At 50.2% G+C, this 15,545-nt stretch overlaps 1 protein-coding gene across 2 annotated transcripts in view; it reads left to right on the top strand.

Moving 5' to 3' along the window:
• The first annotated feature begins 315 nt into the window (after positions 1 to 315).
• Positions 316 to 15,545, top strand: part of MAPK4 (mitogen-activated protein kinase 4) — a 34,436-nt gene continuing 19,206 nt past the window's right edge. For both annotated transcript variants that reach the window (XM_085322168.1, XM_085322167.1), the window contains exon 1: positions 316 to 1,804. In XM_085322168.1, coding sequence (XP_085178294.1) covers positions 1,259 to 1,804 — 546 coding nt within the window. In that variant the 5' untranslated portion in view covers positions 316 to 1,258. The remainder of the gene's footprint in view (positions 1,805 to 15,545) is intronic.

Here is a 15,545-nt window from a genome sequence, read left to right as displayed (position 1 = left end):
CATAAGTGTGTTACTCAACCTTAGCCTTCTGCAAATCACCTCATAAAATTTCAAACAGATTAAAAAGGAAAAACCCTGTAAAATGAAAAGCAGGCTTTATCAGTTTTCCGTGTATTTCAGCCCAGAAAGGAAAGATTAACCGTCTGAAAAAACGCTGGTAATGATGCATGCCTGTGGAGGGCATAACTAACGAATTTCCGAAAGGTCGCAGTTTTGCTGGTGTTTAACCTTCAGGAGGAAGCCTTTACATAGCGAGTGCATATTCAGAGTTGTTAGCAAATGAGCCAATCTCTTGTTTTCTTGCAGCGCCCGGGCTGGAGCCTGCCGAGGGATAGCCAGGCGGCACGATGCAGGGAGCTCCTCCGCCGACAAGCGTTCCGCCCGGCCCTGAAGCTCGAGTGACGCTTGGGTTTGCTAACGGAAGACACGCGAGGGCGAGGTGTTGGGACTGCAAATGCGGAAACCTGCTGCTGCGCTGAGCACAGCTGATAGAAAGCGGGTTTCGGTCCGAGAAAGCGTTCACTTCTGTCCGGATCGATACCTGCCGACGGGAAAATGGGATCCGTCCGCAAAGAAGCGATGAGAACAGCAGAGCTGTGCTGATTTCCGAGGAGCAGATCCAGCCCCCGGCTGCGTTTCGCTGGCCCGTGTGACACTGTCGCACCTCGCGGGCCACCGGGCTGTCGGAGCAGCAAAGGGGCTATGGGGCGGCTCTGGGCTCGGCCTYGCCGCAGCGGGCTCGGCGCTGGCTGCGTCGCAGGGCGGCTGCCCTTGGACTGAGGCTCCGGGCACGGGTGACGGGACGTTTGTCAGCACGAGCGAGCCCATCATTTTGGYGTTGTGTTGGAGACTTCAGGGAAGAAAAACAAGAAAGTGGCTGAAAAATGTAGTAGCACTGATCTTTTYGTAACAAGAAGAATCGCCTTTCTGTGTTTTGATAGAGAGTGCCACTTCTTCACTGCATTTGAAATACCCACACTGTTTGGAAAGTCTCCTTTACCCCTTGATTCCTTATCCGGTTTAAAACATTTTATTTGTGTGTATGTGTGCGTGTATGTGCTCACGTCTATTTTTAGTGTGTCAACGTGTCAGGAACTTCTCATCTTATAATCATGGGCTCAGAGCAAGAAATTCCTCCAAGCAGCTGTGAGTAATAATGACTTGCTTTATTTCAAAACATTTGTGATCTGGAAGTTCTTTGACTCTCCCAGTTTTTCAAGTCACAAGGAAGAAAAGCTGAAAGAGGACTGAGCCCGCGATGGCAGAGAAGTGTGACTGTATTGCCAGCATGTACGGGTACGATCTAGGCTGCCGCTTTATTAATTTCCGGCCCTTGGGCTTTGGTGCGAATGGACTGGTGCTATCAGCCCTTGACAGCAAGAGCTGCCGCAAAGTTGCAGTGAAGAAGATCACCATCAGTGACGCGCGGAGCATGAAACAYGCCTTCCGGGAGATCAAAATCGTCCGCAGACTGGACCACGACAACATTGTGAAGGTGTATGAGGTGCTGGGACCAAAGGGGACCAATCTGCATGGAGACTTTTTCAAGTTTAACATGGTGTACATCGTGCAGGAGTACATGGAGACAGACCTGGCTCGGCTGCTGGAGCAGGGGAAGCTCACCGAGGAGCATGCCAAGCTCTTCATGTACCAGCTGCTCCGAGGGCTGAAGTACATCCACTCGGCCAACGTGCTCCACAGAGACCTGAAGCCGGCCAATATTTTCATCAGCACAGAAGACCTGGTGTTGAAGATCGGCGATTTTGGGCTAGCCAGAATTGTGGATCAACATTACTCGCATAAGGTATGTGTCACAAACCAATCTTGGTAAAGTTTGTTTCTCTTTTCACAAGTTACTGTTCAAGATGGGCAGATGTTGAAATCAAATCGCCTGGATGCTCTTGCTCCCGGCTGTGTTGAAGAGCCAGTTGGGTGRTCACCTCCACTCTTGTGGGCAGCGATCTTGGTTGCAGTCACGCTGTACTGGTTGATCCCTGACTGGTTTCTCAGCTACCACGGCTGTGGGATGAGACACAGCAGCTTGAGCATTTGCCTGCCTACATTTGTGCTTCTTCAGTTGCCTGGCACATGCACACGTGTAACAGAGGGAGCAGGACCGCAGGGAGAAACTGTTGACTGAGCCTTTTCAGGGCACCTGTAAATGCTATTAGGATTCTTGCTGTTAGTATTCAGGCTCCCTTTGCTAAGCCAGGAGGTATTTGCTGGGTGTTAGTTCATGCGTTTGGCTCTTCCAAGCACACTGCAGGTTCAGGGCAGAACAATTCTTGAGCTCTGGAAAGTGAGGAGCAGGCGCCACAATTCTTCAAGTGCCATTCAAATTTTTTTTTACTGCTTTGTATCAGGCTGCTGCTTTTTTCCATCACAGTAATGGCTATGGCTTTTTATTTTCTTTTTATGTTTGCTTGTTTTATTTAAATGACTAAACTCAGTGTTTCTTGCTTTGTCTCTTTTATAAAACATGAGCCATCATTCACCTCTACAACAGAAGTACGTGAAAAGGGTATCTGACTCCTGTTAGTAGACATTGTATTCATATTTATCCTCATTTTTGTGCCAAGTGTCCTTGGTTCATTTGCAGAATGTTTCTTCTTCTAGCATTTCACTCCATGTCTAGCTGGCATCAGCCACTGCAGAGGTGAGAACCAGGTCTCGTGATGCTGATCAGATTTGCTGCTGTCTCTCTCCACGTACGTTCCTCTAAGAGAGATCGTAGAAGAGGATTTCTGTGCTGTCCCTCCTCCGCTCGATCGCACTGTTAAAACCGTGGCTCCTCCGGGATGAGCTTGCAGTGGGATGAGGCTCATTAGTGCTGTATGTGCACCACAAATGAGCAWATAATCAGGTAGTTTCGCTTAGCAAAACTCCTCTGGCATCCCCTCCAGCTGTAGCACAGTTGAGAATGGCCTAGCGGCTGGGAGGACACCCTGCCAGTTTATACAAGTATTTACCAAACCTGGGGACTGCCACAGTCGAGGTTGGTTCTGCGACTTGRTTTTGGTCCGGAGAGATGACGTACGCTTCCCTCGGCCCCCCAAGAGAGACGCTGTTTCATTCCGCGTGCAGGCTTGGTCTGTGTGGGCTCCGCGAGGGCTCTGGAGTGCAAGAGAAAGCTGTTTGCTGCAGGATCCTCTGGCATATTTTTTTTGCAGAGTGTAGATGGTGTGGGTTACATGCAGGGTTGATTGCGTKTGGACTGTTAGAGCAGGTCAGGACTGTGGTACAGAGCTGGTGTCCGTGTTGCTTAAACTGGTCTTTTTAGACAGTCACTGGCAGCACACTTTTTGTTTCTTAAGATCTACTTGCGACAAGCCTATGTAAGAAAATATTTTCCTTTCTYACAATTTATTTAAAGCTCAGCACTGGCTTGAATTCAAGGCGTTCCATGGTTTTTAAGACACAAGCTGGCTGCAGGGCCCGTACCCTAGAATAGCCCACAGYCTGCTGCTCACGTCCCGGATGGTGAGGACCTGGGTACAGTCATTCCTCCTCTGCCAGAATTAGGCACTATGCAGCAGGAGACAGTTTCTGTTTGTTTTCACATCCTCTGTTTGTGTAAACACACCGAGGAACCACGTACCTATTGAGCTGGGGAGGCTGGGACTTCCTGAGAAGTTGGAAAGTACCAGATAATTGGGTGTGAAGCATCTCCAGCCACAGACGCAGTAGGAAAGCCAACAAGGAAATAAATCACTGGCTTTTCACRATGATCCTGAGGCACCAGTGGCAGGTGGTAAGTGGGCCGTGGCCACCAACAGCGTCAGCAAGTTACTGAAGAGGTGCTCATAGGTTGCCCTCAACACTGATGACGTTTGACGTCATCGTGATGTGCCATCCCAGGAGGCTGCTCCACGGGCTCTGCGCAGYGCAGATCTGGGGATGTGCAAAAGGGTGGTCAAGTGTTGCTCCAAAAAGGGTGCAGTGAATGGTGGTTTCAACCAGTTCAACCAGAGGCGAGGTTGCTGGGGAAAGCCAGTTAAAACAGTGCCTGTAGACAAGCAAGCAAAACAGCTGCRCCTGGACTCTGGATTATGGCACGCAGAAGTGATGAATATTTGAATTTGAACCTTTAATGGCATAGCCCAAAGAGCAGGAGTTAAGCACGAGCAACCTTTGGTTTGTTAGCAACTGAGGCAACAACTCCATGTTTCTCCAAGTCTTCAAGATTGTCTCGTGGTGGATAACCCCAAGGGAGGGAGCTGCCCCCTGCTCTGATACTGCTGAAGCTCCCAGCGCCGACGGGCAGCAGCAAACTTGCTGCTCGATCTCTCAGCTCACACCATCAAAAGCACTAAAAGTTGCAGGTGCTTCCGCTCTGGTGGGATGAAATCGGGAGCGCATTACTGCGAGGGAGGAAACGTGAGATCGGTTGCGCTTACCTTACCTGCGTGGGAACTTGGCTGAGCATGTCCGAGAGCCAGTATCTGCCCCCTAAGGGAAACTCCCAGGGTTTGGCACCGGTCTCCTAACAGTCTCCTAATGGAGACATGGGGCCGGGAGGCAGAGAGGAGCGTTCGGCAGGATCCGCCTCGTGCAGTTCCCACCTCGCAGGGAAGAGCGAGGAGCTCAGCCCGTAAGTCTGCGCTTCCCCGAGCAGCGGTGCCGCCGCAGCCCCCGATCCCCTCCGCGTGCCGGGGGCCGCCGCGGGAGCCCTCGCTTTGCAAAGCCGCGAGGCGGCACGGTGCGTTTGGCTCCCGTAGCGACGGCCCCTCGCGCTCTGGGACGATTTTCCCCCAACAGCCCCTAATCTTGTCTTCTGCTTGCAGGCTGTGGCGGCTGTGACTCCTGCGAGCTTCGCAGCGACGGGGACGGGGACCGGGACGACCCCGGCAGCGGCCAGCGGGGAAAGGCCGGGAGCTTTCACCCCGCGTAGTCTGCGGCAAAAGAAAGGCGCAAGCGGTCCCCAAACGCCTGCGAGAGCATCGCTGTTCTGCGCCGCCTCCTTTTCCCGGGAGCAGCCTCGGGGCAGCGTYGCCCCGGTGCTCGCTGGCGCTCCCCGGCGGGATCGCGCCGTGCCCTCCCTCCTCCTCTCCCTCGGTGCCGAAGCGGTTGCGCTGCTCCGCAGTGCAGTTTATTTCTTGCTGGATCTGTGTCGTCTCCTGGCACACGGCTCTTGTTAGTAACTTCTGTCTGCTGCTGTAGTTTTTCTTACAGCAGAAACAGCTCTCTTATGTTATCGCCCGAAAGCTGCTGGAGTATTTGCCAGTTTTCTTTGGAGAAAAGCAGCGAGATCCCAATTCCCGCTCAGTGTGTGCTGCTACTGTGTCTCTTGCGGTCATTGTTTAGTTCTTCCTTTTCCTTTGAGAAGAGACTTCTCAGTGGTAAGGCTGTGTTTACTTTATCATCTTGCCTTTTAGGAAATAGAAAATGTCATGTGAAGGTTCCCAAAGTATCGTGCAAACTCCAGAGAACATCACAAATTCAGACAGCGCGGATGCAACACACGCGTTGCGGCTCAGCGCCCTCGCCGTCCRTCCACGGCGGCGCGAGTGCAGCCCTGCCAGGGAATCCGTCACCGCTTTGCGATGGCCGGAGCAGCGGGGTGCGTACTGCAGGCGCGGCCCGGGAAGGGCTCGGGTGGCTCGGCCACGCGGCGCTGGCCAGGTCCTGCCAGCCGCTCATGGAGATCTGCTGCGGAGATGGACGTGGCCATGGCGGGAGGCTCCAGGTTCTCCCTCTCTTGCCCCGGCGTGCGGGGAGCGTGCAGGACAGCAGCTACTGCGCAGTAGGGGCGATGCTCATCATCCCACCACTGCCTGAATTACACTTAATCGTCCAGCGAGAGGAAGGGATCTGTGAGATGCACTTACGTTCTTTCACTGAAAGTCGAGAGCCAAGTGACAAATAAAACTTCCTGCTCCTCTGCGCTTGACGTGCCGTATTGTAACGCAAATCGCATACATCCCATGCAGCGAGACTGAGCGCCGAGGTGAACTGTGCAACTCTGGTGTTTGAAATATTCCCAGAGAGACCCTGTACTGTAGGTGCACTGACTAAGCGGGGAGGAGCAGCAGTTAAGCATGTGCGTCTCCCCAAGGCTGGTTTTTGCCGGGCYGATTTGCTGTGCACGTGGTGATTTCACCTTCTGTAGAGCTTCGGGAGCCGCGAGCCCGCAGCATGAAGCTGGGGCTGGTGAGGCTCCAAAGTGCAGGTACCAACTAAACCTCTGAGCAGCAAAACCCCTGTTTGAAATGTTTGGGTCAATTACTTAGCTTAGTTGTTGGCCTTTTAGGCCCATCTGCCTAAAACAGAACAGAGAAGAAGCCAGCTGAAGCTTTGGTTTGTGGTGGCTGTGGCCTCCGATGGGAAGCGCTGAAGGTGCTGARCGCGGTGTAGGGGTTGGTATGTTGGTCTGTCCACCATTCCTTCCTGCTAAAAGATGTGTCTCCTCACTGCATCTGCTCAGCCACGCTCCACTACAGGCAGGCTAGAAGACCTCAAATGCCTGTTTAGACCAAGTCTTCTGACATGGACAATCCACAGGGCATTATAGTGAGAGGAAGAGGTGCTGGTGAAGGTCTTATTCTGCCAGGCAGCTCTATGCTATATGCTAGACCTGGGTCTGAGAGGTGTTGCAGAGTGCACTTGGCCGGGAACTGCATCCAAGCAGATTAGGAGAAAGTGGAAGCTTTTGGGTTGCACTAAGGAGCAGCATCCACGCTGGCCTGCTGCCCCCCCCCCCCCAGTGAGTTTTGGAACCTGAATGAAGGATTTCTCTTTGCAAGAACAAGTGCAGGGCAGGTCCTGTGGGGGGGCTCCGACTTGCCTTGCGTTACTTTACAGTGTAGATATGTAGATATGCAGGGCCCAGGCTGATGCATGGAATATAAATCCATTGCTGTGGACTTTTAACGTCTCATTGTCAGGAGGGAGGATGTAGTTCTGGAGAGAGCTGAAATTATTGCTTCAGGGGAAAGTGGTGGTGTCCTTGCGAAGGTCGAACAGTGGAGGCAGTGGTACAGCACCGTCACTGGGTGCTTGGTGGATCCTGCAGTTATACAGCTCTGATTTTCTCCTATTTGTAAAATGCTGAATGAGGGTGAACCAAAGTAAAACGTGAGCGGAGTAAGGATTCAGCTGCTCCTGATGCTGTCTGGTTGCTGCATGGCTTGGAGCGTTCAGCGACCAGATTTTTCCTTTCCTGCAGCCTGCTTTACTCGATGCGAAAGGGTTAAAGGCAGTGAATACAGGTAAGAACTCTCCATGGTACAGAGTCCTGATTCGAATCGATTTTGAAGGAGTTACAGTTAACTTCCCGCTTCTCAGATAGACGCTCCGTGCTGCAAAAAAGGTGTCTGTGCTAATGGGACATGGCAAAACACCACTCCCTTTAGCTACCCTGCTGCTCAATCCTGCTGTTTCTGCTGCATTCATTCTTGCCTTATCTGACCTGCCAAGGTGCACAGTTCTTCGCTGTACGATCACAGATTGCTGTGGTTCTAAGAGAAAGCAAAATATCACATGGTTCGCACAAGGAGGCATGGTATAATCCACAACCAGTTTCCGGTTAAAGTTACTATTTGGTATTTGAAGATGGTAGGAGAAAATCTTTTCCTTTAGCTGGACTTTTGTATACATGATTGTCAGGCTCCCTTGATTTTCATGTTTGTGACAAGGTTTAAATGTATTTTGCATCGAAGGATCGGTGGGTTTCTGTCCAATACAGCTCTGGATTAGTTGATGTTGCTTTACAAGTGAAGGTAGGGAAGGAGGATGGGAAAAGGATGGAGGAACGATGATCTCATAAACCTAAAGAATACAGAAAGCAATCATCTTGACGAGTATCTGCCAGTCAAAGCCTGCAGGATAATGTTACGAGCTGTCTGTCCGTTTCTGTTGCAGAATTACTGTTAGTTCTAAGCAATTCTCCGCTGGCTTAATAGCAACCAGTGCTGCGGGAAGGAGCTGTCAGGCTGGATGGTGGAGGCTGCAGCTTCTTCGTGAGATGTACCTTCACAAAATGCCACTGCTTTAGCATCTCCTAATTCCTTCCAGGGCCAARAGACTGTAGTTTGGGCGGGGGAGTGGAAAGCAAACGCCGGAACCGCACTGTGCAGCGAGAAGTGTCTCTGGCCCCCGAGCAGAGCATACTGCAGCAGCCCAGGCCTGTGCTAACTGTCGGGAGCTTCCAGCACACAGGCTCTCTGCGTAGCCGTAGTTATTTGCAAATTCTGTTGATGGGGAAGGACTGTATTTGCCAACTGGAGCAGGCACCATATGCTTAAATCCAGTCATAGCTGTGCAACTGCCTCACGTACACACATGCAATGTTTTCCACGTGCTGGGGGGAGCTCCCAGCTGGTGCCGGTCCCACCGTCCCTCCTGCCGCAGCGATACACGCCAGCAGGAGCATGTCGTGTGTTGCCGTTGGACCCACCTGAGCCAGGTGTCACCCATTGGGTCCCACCCCCGTTTCGTTAGGGCCACAGCGTGGTCCCCGGGAAGTGCTGGGGAAGGCGGTGGTGTCGGCACCGTAGAGGTAGGACGGCTCAAATCCAGGTCGCACAGAAATGAGGAGCTACGGCAGGAGAATGTAGGTTGGGGCTTCATTCAGTCCTGCATTTGCTTTCCAGCTCTTCTCAGATGACTGAGAAAATCAATTCCTTCCTGTGTTTCTCTTTCAACCTCTGATTTTCTTGTCTGCTCATAGAGATTTATAAGCTTGTTGCTCTGTTTGGGCTTCACACACTTCCCTGCTTCAGAGGTGCAAGCAAGAGGGAAAAGACCTTTGGGCATCTCCAGATTCAAAGCTGCTGAGCCACTGTCCTGCTTCCAGATGGGACTGATCAGAGCAGAAGTCCTTACGTCCTGACTGTTGATCATGCCAGCAGGTGCTAATGTGGAGCTGCCCTAGAACAGATTAGATCATGCTCTTTTCTCTGAGGGTAATTAATTGCTAAAAAGATCCAGTAGATCCAAAGCTAGCACAGAGCTACAGCTCTAGTGTAATAGTTTGTGAGTCTCTATGGCAAGAAAATATTATCTAAAGTGCTTGGATTTTTCCCGCTTATGGTCTGTTGTGTCTGGAATACACTTAGACTGATGCCTAGGGTCTGCCAACATGACARATCGCAGATTGCGTGTTATCGTTCGTCTAAGAGGTTACAGCTATTCGGATCCGACAGTTCTCAAATCCCAAGTAATCCCCTGGTAACCAGCCTGCTAAGTGTTAAAATGGCAAATAACAGCCACAGTAGCCTGTGACCAGTTTGAAACAGTTTAAAAGTATATGCACCAGGCTGAGTAATAGTTTTTACCTGGTGGTGTGTCTTGTTGACGTGAATTGCAGCAGGCAGCCCTTTAATTGGGATAATTATAACAGAAAGGGAGTGCACACCAGTGCTGCAAGATGCCTTGGAAGTCACTGGGAATGCTTGATCAGCTCCAGAGAAAAGCTTGCTTGCCTTCATTTCTCATGCCATTTGTCTCATGCTCRCCACCGAAGACCCTTTCTCCATATTTTTAGAGTAACTGATGGGCATCAGTTCAGTTGAAATTCCCAGATAACAAACAGGATGAATTTCAAGCTGCAAAGTTCACATTCAGATCTGAGTCTACATGTTCAGAGGCTGTTCAGACCAGAAGGCTTAAAATTCAGTCCTTTCTCAGAAAAACGCATTTCTAAATTTCTTGAGTGCTCAAATACTTGTAAATATCTCTTGAGGGCACATTATATCAAACTTAGGAGTAGAGAAGACTACTAAGCCCACGAGATGGTCATCTGGATCCCCTGATCTCTCCTTTCACCCTGTGCYGTCACTGATGCTATCATCATACAGCCATGCAGCCTTTTTTCTCCTCTTTCTCACTACTCTTTTCATGCCCTGGGAGTCATTAATTCTGCTGTTTATCCCTCCAGAACATCTCCAAATTAATCCTTTTTTCCCCCGTCAGCACTGTTTATGGTCTTAATTTGCTGTGCTCCTCAAAGTTCAAACAGTGAGCAGAGGAGCATTTGAAATTAAGATATTAGTAGCTCAAGCCTCCCTAAGATCCTTATCATTATGTGAAACACAGCCRAAGTCAAGTGCTTCCCTTTCCTTAGATCACATCTTTATTGAATTCAAGCGTCTGATTTTCATCTTCAAAGCTCAGAATCGGAGGCCAGGCATGAAATGCCCCCAGCTCGAGAGGGAAGGCCTGGGGTGTGAAGGTACGGTTACCACTYGAGCACCCTCACCTTGCGGCAGGTAGAAGGGACAGGGGAGCAGGAAGAAAGCAAAATCAAGATTTAAAAATTGGGATAAAGAACATTGAGTAGCTAGACTTAATTTAAAAATAATAGACGTTTCAAAGGACAGAATTGAGTCTCRCCTTGCATCTGTACTGTGCGTTGCCCTGCAAGAGCGGACGAGCTTCAGYAGAGCAGAGCTACTTGGGTTCAGTGGTTCTGTTTGGAGCAGASAATGGAAAGGGTTGCAATATGGAAATAAAGTGAATTGGTAAATCTCTTTACTAGAGTGAAGAAACATCAAARTGATAGACTCATTAGCCTGTATATGTTTGAGGTAAGCACTTAGTTACCTGTTCTGTGGAATTTAAGACAAAGAGATGGTTTCAGAAGTGGATCACAGTGCTAAACAGCAGAAGAATATTTGCTTCAGAAAGAGCTGTCGCTCCATCAGCTGGAAGAGGAGGCTCTGGCACCAGAAGAGTGGGCAAAGAGCGATGGAGAATGTTCTTGGGGACCCAAATCCTGAGGYCGTTGTGCTTTCTCAAAGTGAATATGTACAAGATGGGGTCTAGCTGCCTTGCAGAAGCTGATCCTGCGCCTGGTGGGTAGAGAGCTTTGTTCTGTTATTTATTTCTCTGCAACAGATTTGGGGCTGTCACTGCTTTCTGGAGGTTGTGTTTGATTTCTCAGACTTCTCCAAATCTCCTGTCAAACTGACATGCTCGTTTAAGGCCTGAGCTTGTTCTCTTCGTTCAGATCTTTTAGTGAGGAGAAGGGGATTGAAGCCTTGGGTAAGTGGGGAGGAATCCTTGTGACCTCTTCTGTAGGCCACGGCCATGCTTTGCCTCCCAGTAATGCTGTTTCCCCAGGAAGTGTTATGTGGCTTGACTGGTTATTCTCTTATTTTCAAGAGGTATTTTCAATATTTTCCCCATCTTATGCCTTTGGAGGGGCTTCTGGTAGGATGCTGAGGCCCAGCTGCAAGGACCTGCTTCAAGCAGACTGCAGAGAACAAGGGGGGTTATTCCTGGTTGACTGTAACTCCTTCTCCGCACCAGGAGAAAGGTGTGTGCTGCTTGGTGACATGTGTCTGGTCTCCTGACCTGGCACTGCGGATACAGCCTTTGCTCCCCATTGCCGCGGGAGAGCCTGCGAGACGTGCTAGGAGCTGGGGAGGAGGTGCCCGCAGAGCCGCTCGGGGTGCGGAGGTGCCCACTTGATGCCTATCCTGCATATAGTGAATTTATCACTTTTGTACATTGTCTGAGCAATTCTTACACATGCGAGTTGCCTTGGGAATAGCAACGGAGGAGAAGCAGGAACATGATACTTGAAAAATTGCAAAAAATAGCATGGGAAGGCTTGAGAGCAAGGCTTGGATTTGAAACTATTTTTGTTTCTAAATTAACTTGGTATCGTATTTTTTTTAAAGAGATTCCAGTGTATATTTCAGCCCAGAAAGGGCTGCGCTGAAGCCATAGGATATTGTCATGAAAATATATGTTCAGTATTAATTAGCACTGAGTAGTATGCTTCTGTTCTTGGTATTTCTMCATGTTTGGTTGGCTATACATAGATAGATGGTCTAGCGATGCTCGTGGTATTCTTGTGCTAAACKTGGACTCAGAGCGTGTAAATGCTCGAACTCAGCACCTGCAGGGGAGGCAGGCAGGGAGCCGCTTCCCAGCCCGGCTCCCGCCTGTGGCTGGTGTTGCCGCATCTGCAGGTCATGGATCCCCCCCCCAAAATCATATTAGCCTGGGAATTGATATGCTTGCTTCTCCTGGTGCAGCTGTCTCTCCGTGAAGGTAGCAGGCAAGGGGACCTATCTGCCACGTTCACGGTTCTCCTGCGTGGGTGGTGCATCGGCATGATGTTTGTGCCTCTGCTGCACCTCCTTCCTCTGCGGGACGTGGGGAGAGCCTGCGTCTGGCGGGGCACTGGGGAGGAAAGGTGAGGGTTAAGTCGGACAGAGGGCATGCAAGCGAGGGAGAGGCAGCACTAGCGGCGAGGGAAGGAGCCCGGGTTATTTAAGGCTCTGCTAGGAAAGCTGTAGTTACCCAGCTGTTGCCTTAACTTTAAATGGGGYTGTTTGCGTACGTTAGGAGAACGGTAGAGAGGGGCTGCCTGTGAGAAGACGAGAGAGAAGGTATCCAGGCTGGAAACGATCGTCTCTGCGCTGTCAGTGTTGTTGCCATTGTGCAAGTCTTGATACACTGCATGGATGTGCAATGTCGTTATCTGACCTGGCTTTGTTTAAATCCTCATACCTGCTTCCTGTGACYGGGGGGGGTCTGTTGCGTGATCGGTGCTCCCAAAGCTATGGTAATATTTCCCTATTAGCAGAGCTCAACGTAACTCTGGAAAAATACTGGGCAGGGGGGAAATGTTCACGGCATTTTTTTCGAGCCGTATCGTGTTGGATTGCCATGAGGATGCCAGTGCCGCACGCGCCGGGCCAGCTGCGGCGGCGTCTGCTGTCGCAGGGCATGCTGTGCCGAGGCCGCTGCTTGGTTGTTTTTCATAAGATAAGGAATAATTCCTCTTCCAAAAGAGCAGGGACTTATTTTTTGTTAAAAAAAAAAAAAAAAAAAAGATTCTAGGCCACAGTTTTAACTACCGTGGAGCAGAGCAGGCCTAGGTTTGGAGGATGCAATAGACTGTTATGTTCATGCTGTTAAGGACTRCCCGAGTGGTGCATTTCTCTCCAGCTTGGGACCATGAGTTCAGTTTGCCTGGAGCTGGTCCGGGTTCCTGGCATGCRGCATCTCCCATGAGAAGACGTCAGATCATTCACCAGGGTCAGGAGGGAGAATCAGCCCTTAGGTTACCCTGGAATTATATCTGCTTCCAAGCTTGTACCTGCAATGAAAGGAGAAATTACCATGCAAAGAAAAATCTAATCTTGATTTTAAAACTTCCCATGACAAAAGAATCCATCAACCCTTACTAATATTTTCCCTTGTGGTTAGTTACCCTTGTGACTGAAAATCTGTACCTTGTTTCTAGCCTGACTTGGTTTAGCTTCAGCTTCCAGCCATTAGATCATGCTGTAGCTGTTTCCGATCAAAGAGCGCTCAATTAGCTAATTTACTTTCCCTGCGGGTACTTCTAGACTGATGCAGTCAACCCATAACCTTCACTTGGCAGAGTTTGCTTTAGGAGGAGTCAGGGAAATGGAGCAACTCACTCGCTCTGTATCTGATGTATTTAAACTAAAAGATTTTGGAATGTGCTACTTTTGAAAATAAATAGGCTTACATTAGCATGGTTACTTTTCCTTTTCCTTCTGTGGAATCACTTTGTGTCAGTGTTCACAGGATGATGAACCAAAACCTCTGCCACCAGCAGAAAGCAGGTCTACATCTGCTCATGTCCCTGGGGGAAACCTCCAGGGRAATGGGCCAAAAATGAGAAGCTCGGTGAAGGTGAGAAGGAGGACAGAAAACTCAGAACCCAGAAGAAGAACACTCTGGGAAGCGAGGGAGGGTCCAGATGCATGTGACRAGAATACGTGGGGCCGAGGAAGGAGATACACGTTCGTCTCAGTGTTTGTGCGTTGTGGCAGAGTCTGGAGGCCCAGTTACCTTGGGTTTCTGCTTTGTGAGCCTTTTGCTGCCTGGTCTGTCTTYGTGAACGCAGTTCATCTATTCTGTTCTCACCATGCTCACTTGGACCGTGACCTTCACCGTTTATTCTGTCGCGGTTTTTGGATGAAGCCCATCTCCAGTTTTAGCAGGACACAATTATACCTGAAAGGGTGTAATTCAACCCATGGCAGAAAAAAGGGATGGTGCCTGGGGTGATTTTAATGCTATGTTCCTACTGATTTCTTATATATTTTCCTCTCCCTGCGGTACTTGATGTAACGTGCGCCTTGGCTTTCCCTGTTGAAGAGCCACGTTGCTCTTTATATTGCATGGCCACACTAACCTTTCAGGCCCCGTAGCGTTGGGCGTTATCAAATGAACAGAATATGGCCCTTGAGGAGCTAATCTGATTGCATGACGTGAAAGGCGAGCCGGGAGATYGGAGAAGCACGGGGAGCTGCGCGGGCCGCTGTCGTCCTGGTCCTCCCTGTGCGTGCTTTAGCGGAGCCGTGGGCAGCGAGCCGGCGACGGGTCGCGGCGGGATCGATACCCGCCTGACCGAGGCTGGGCCCCCTCTTCGTTCAGTCYGGTGTGAATTCTGTTACTTCTGGGCGTTTGGAGAAAATAAAGACTGATTGCCCCAAATCACTATCCCCAGAGTTTAATTTCTGAAGATTTTCCAATAAATACCAGGATCTGCATTACTGTAAATAGTTGCAGTAGCTGAACACCAGCAGCCTGATGTGATAACCTCGACCGTTCTGCGATTCTGCAGTGACGCTCTGGGGCTTTTGTGCCCGTTCTGGTTCAGCAGCATTAGCAATAATATAGCAGCAATAATATGGCTGCGTTAAATGAGCCAGCAGCACAAATTCTCAGCTAATCAGTCTCAATTACAACTTATCTTAGGAAGACAAAAATTAAAATGTTCTTTGAAAAGAAAGTCTTTTGATTAAAAGCTTGACAACTTGCACATTTGGAGATTGGAACAAAAATCTGCATTGAGGGAACAGAAAAATTATAAACCTCTTATCATTTGTGATAGTGAACTGCTCTTGCATTTTTGCTTAAAAAATGTATCACAGCGTACCCTCGATCACAGAAGATATTGTTGTTAACGCCAAGTGATAAATGACAACGCTGTGCTTTCTGCCTTTCTGGCCCCTGGCTCATTTTATAACGTGTTCTTTGCAGTGGGGTTTGGGGGGGGCTGTCTGTGTCTTGGATTTAAGAGATCCAGGTGCCTCCCTTCACCCCCAAATCTTCCCCGTTGAAGGTTTAAATAGCAGCGTGTTTTATGCTCGCAGTTCCTCAGGGAGGGCCCACTTCTCCTGACGCGCTGGCACGGTTCCCGCAGGTGAAAGGGCCCTGCACTGACGGAAAGCTTAAGGCAGCCTCGCAGAAGCTGGCAGTAATCCCGACGCAGGACCGCGGCCGCACAGCCCCGCTGCGTCCCGGGCCGCCTGCCGTCCCGCTGGCTCCCGGCTCAGGCAAGCCGCTTCTCGGGGCTCAGCCTCCGTGCCAGGGCCACCGGGTGGCAAAGCCACGAGCAGGGGCTGTGCCCAGCCTTGCTCCGCTCTGTACACACTTACGCCGTCCTTAACCCGGCTTTTAGGATAGACGGTGGATTTACACGGCTGAGCCTCGCTGGTCCTCACTTGGCCGATGCGGCAGCAGGAGTTGAAAATCGGTTCTTACAAACAGCCCGTTCCCAGCTGCATCCCTAGCGCTTCCCTGTCACCCAGCAAATGGCATCKCCTCTC

The sequence above is a fragment of the Rhea americana genome, unplaced genomic scaffold (genome assembly GCF_003343005.1).
Source record: "Rhea americana isolate MKP2758 unplaced genomic scaffold, rheAme1 scaffold_75, whole genome shotgun sequence".
Classification (NCBI taxonomy): Eukaryota; Metazoa; Chordata; class Aves; order Rheiformes; family Rheidae; genus Rhea; species Rhea americana.
This window is presented reverse-complemented; position numbering and strand designations above follow the sequence as displayed.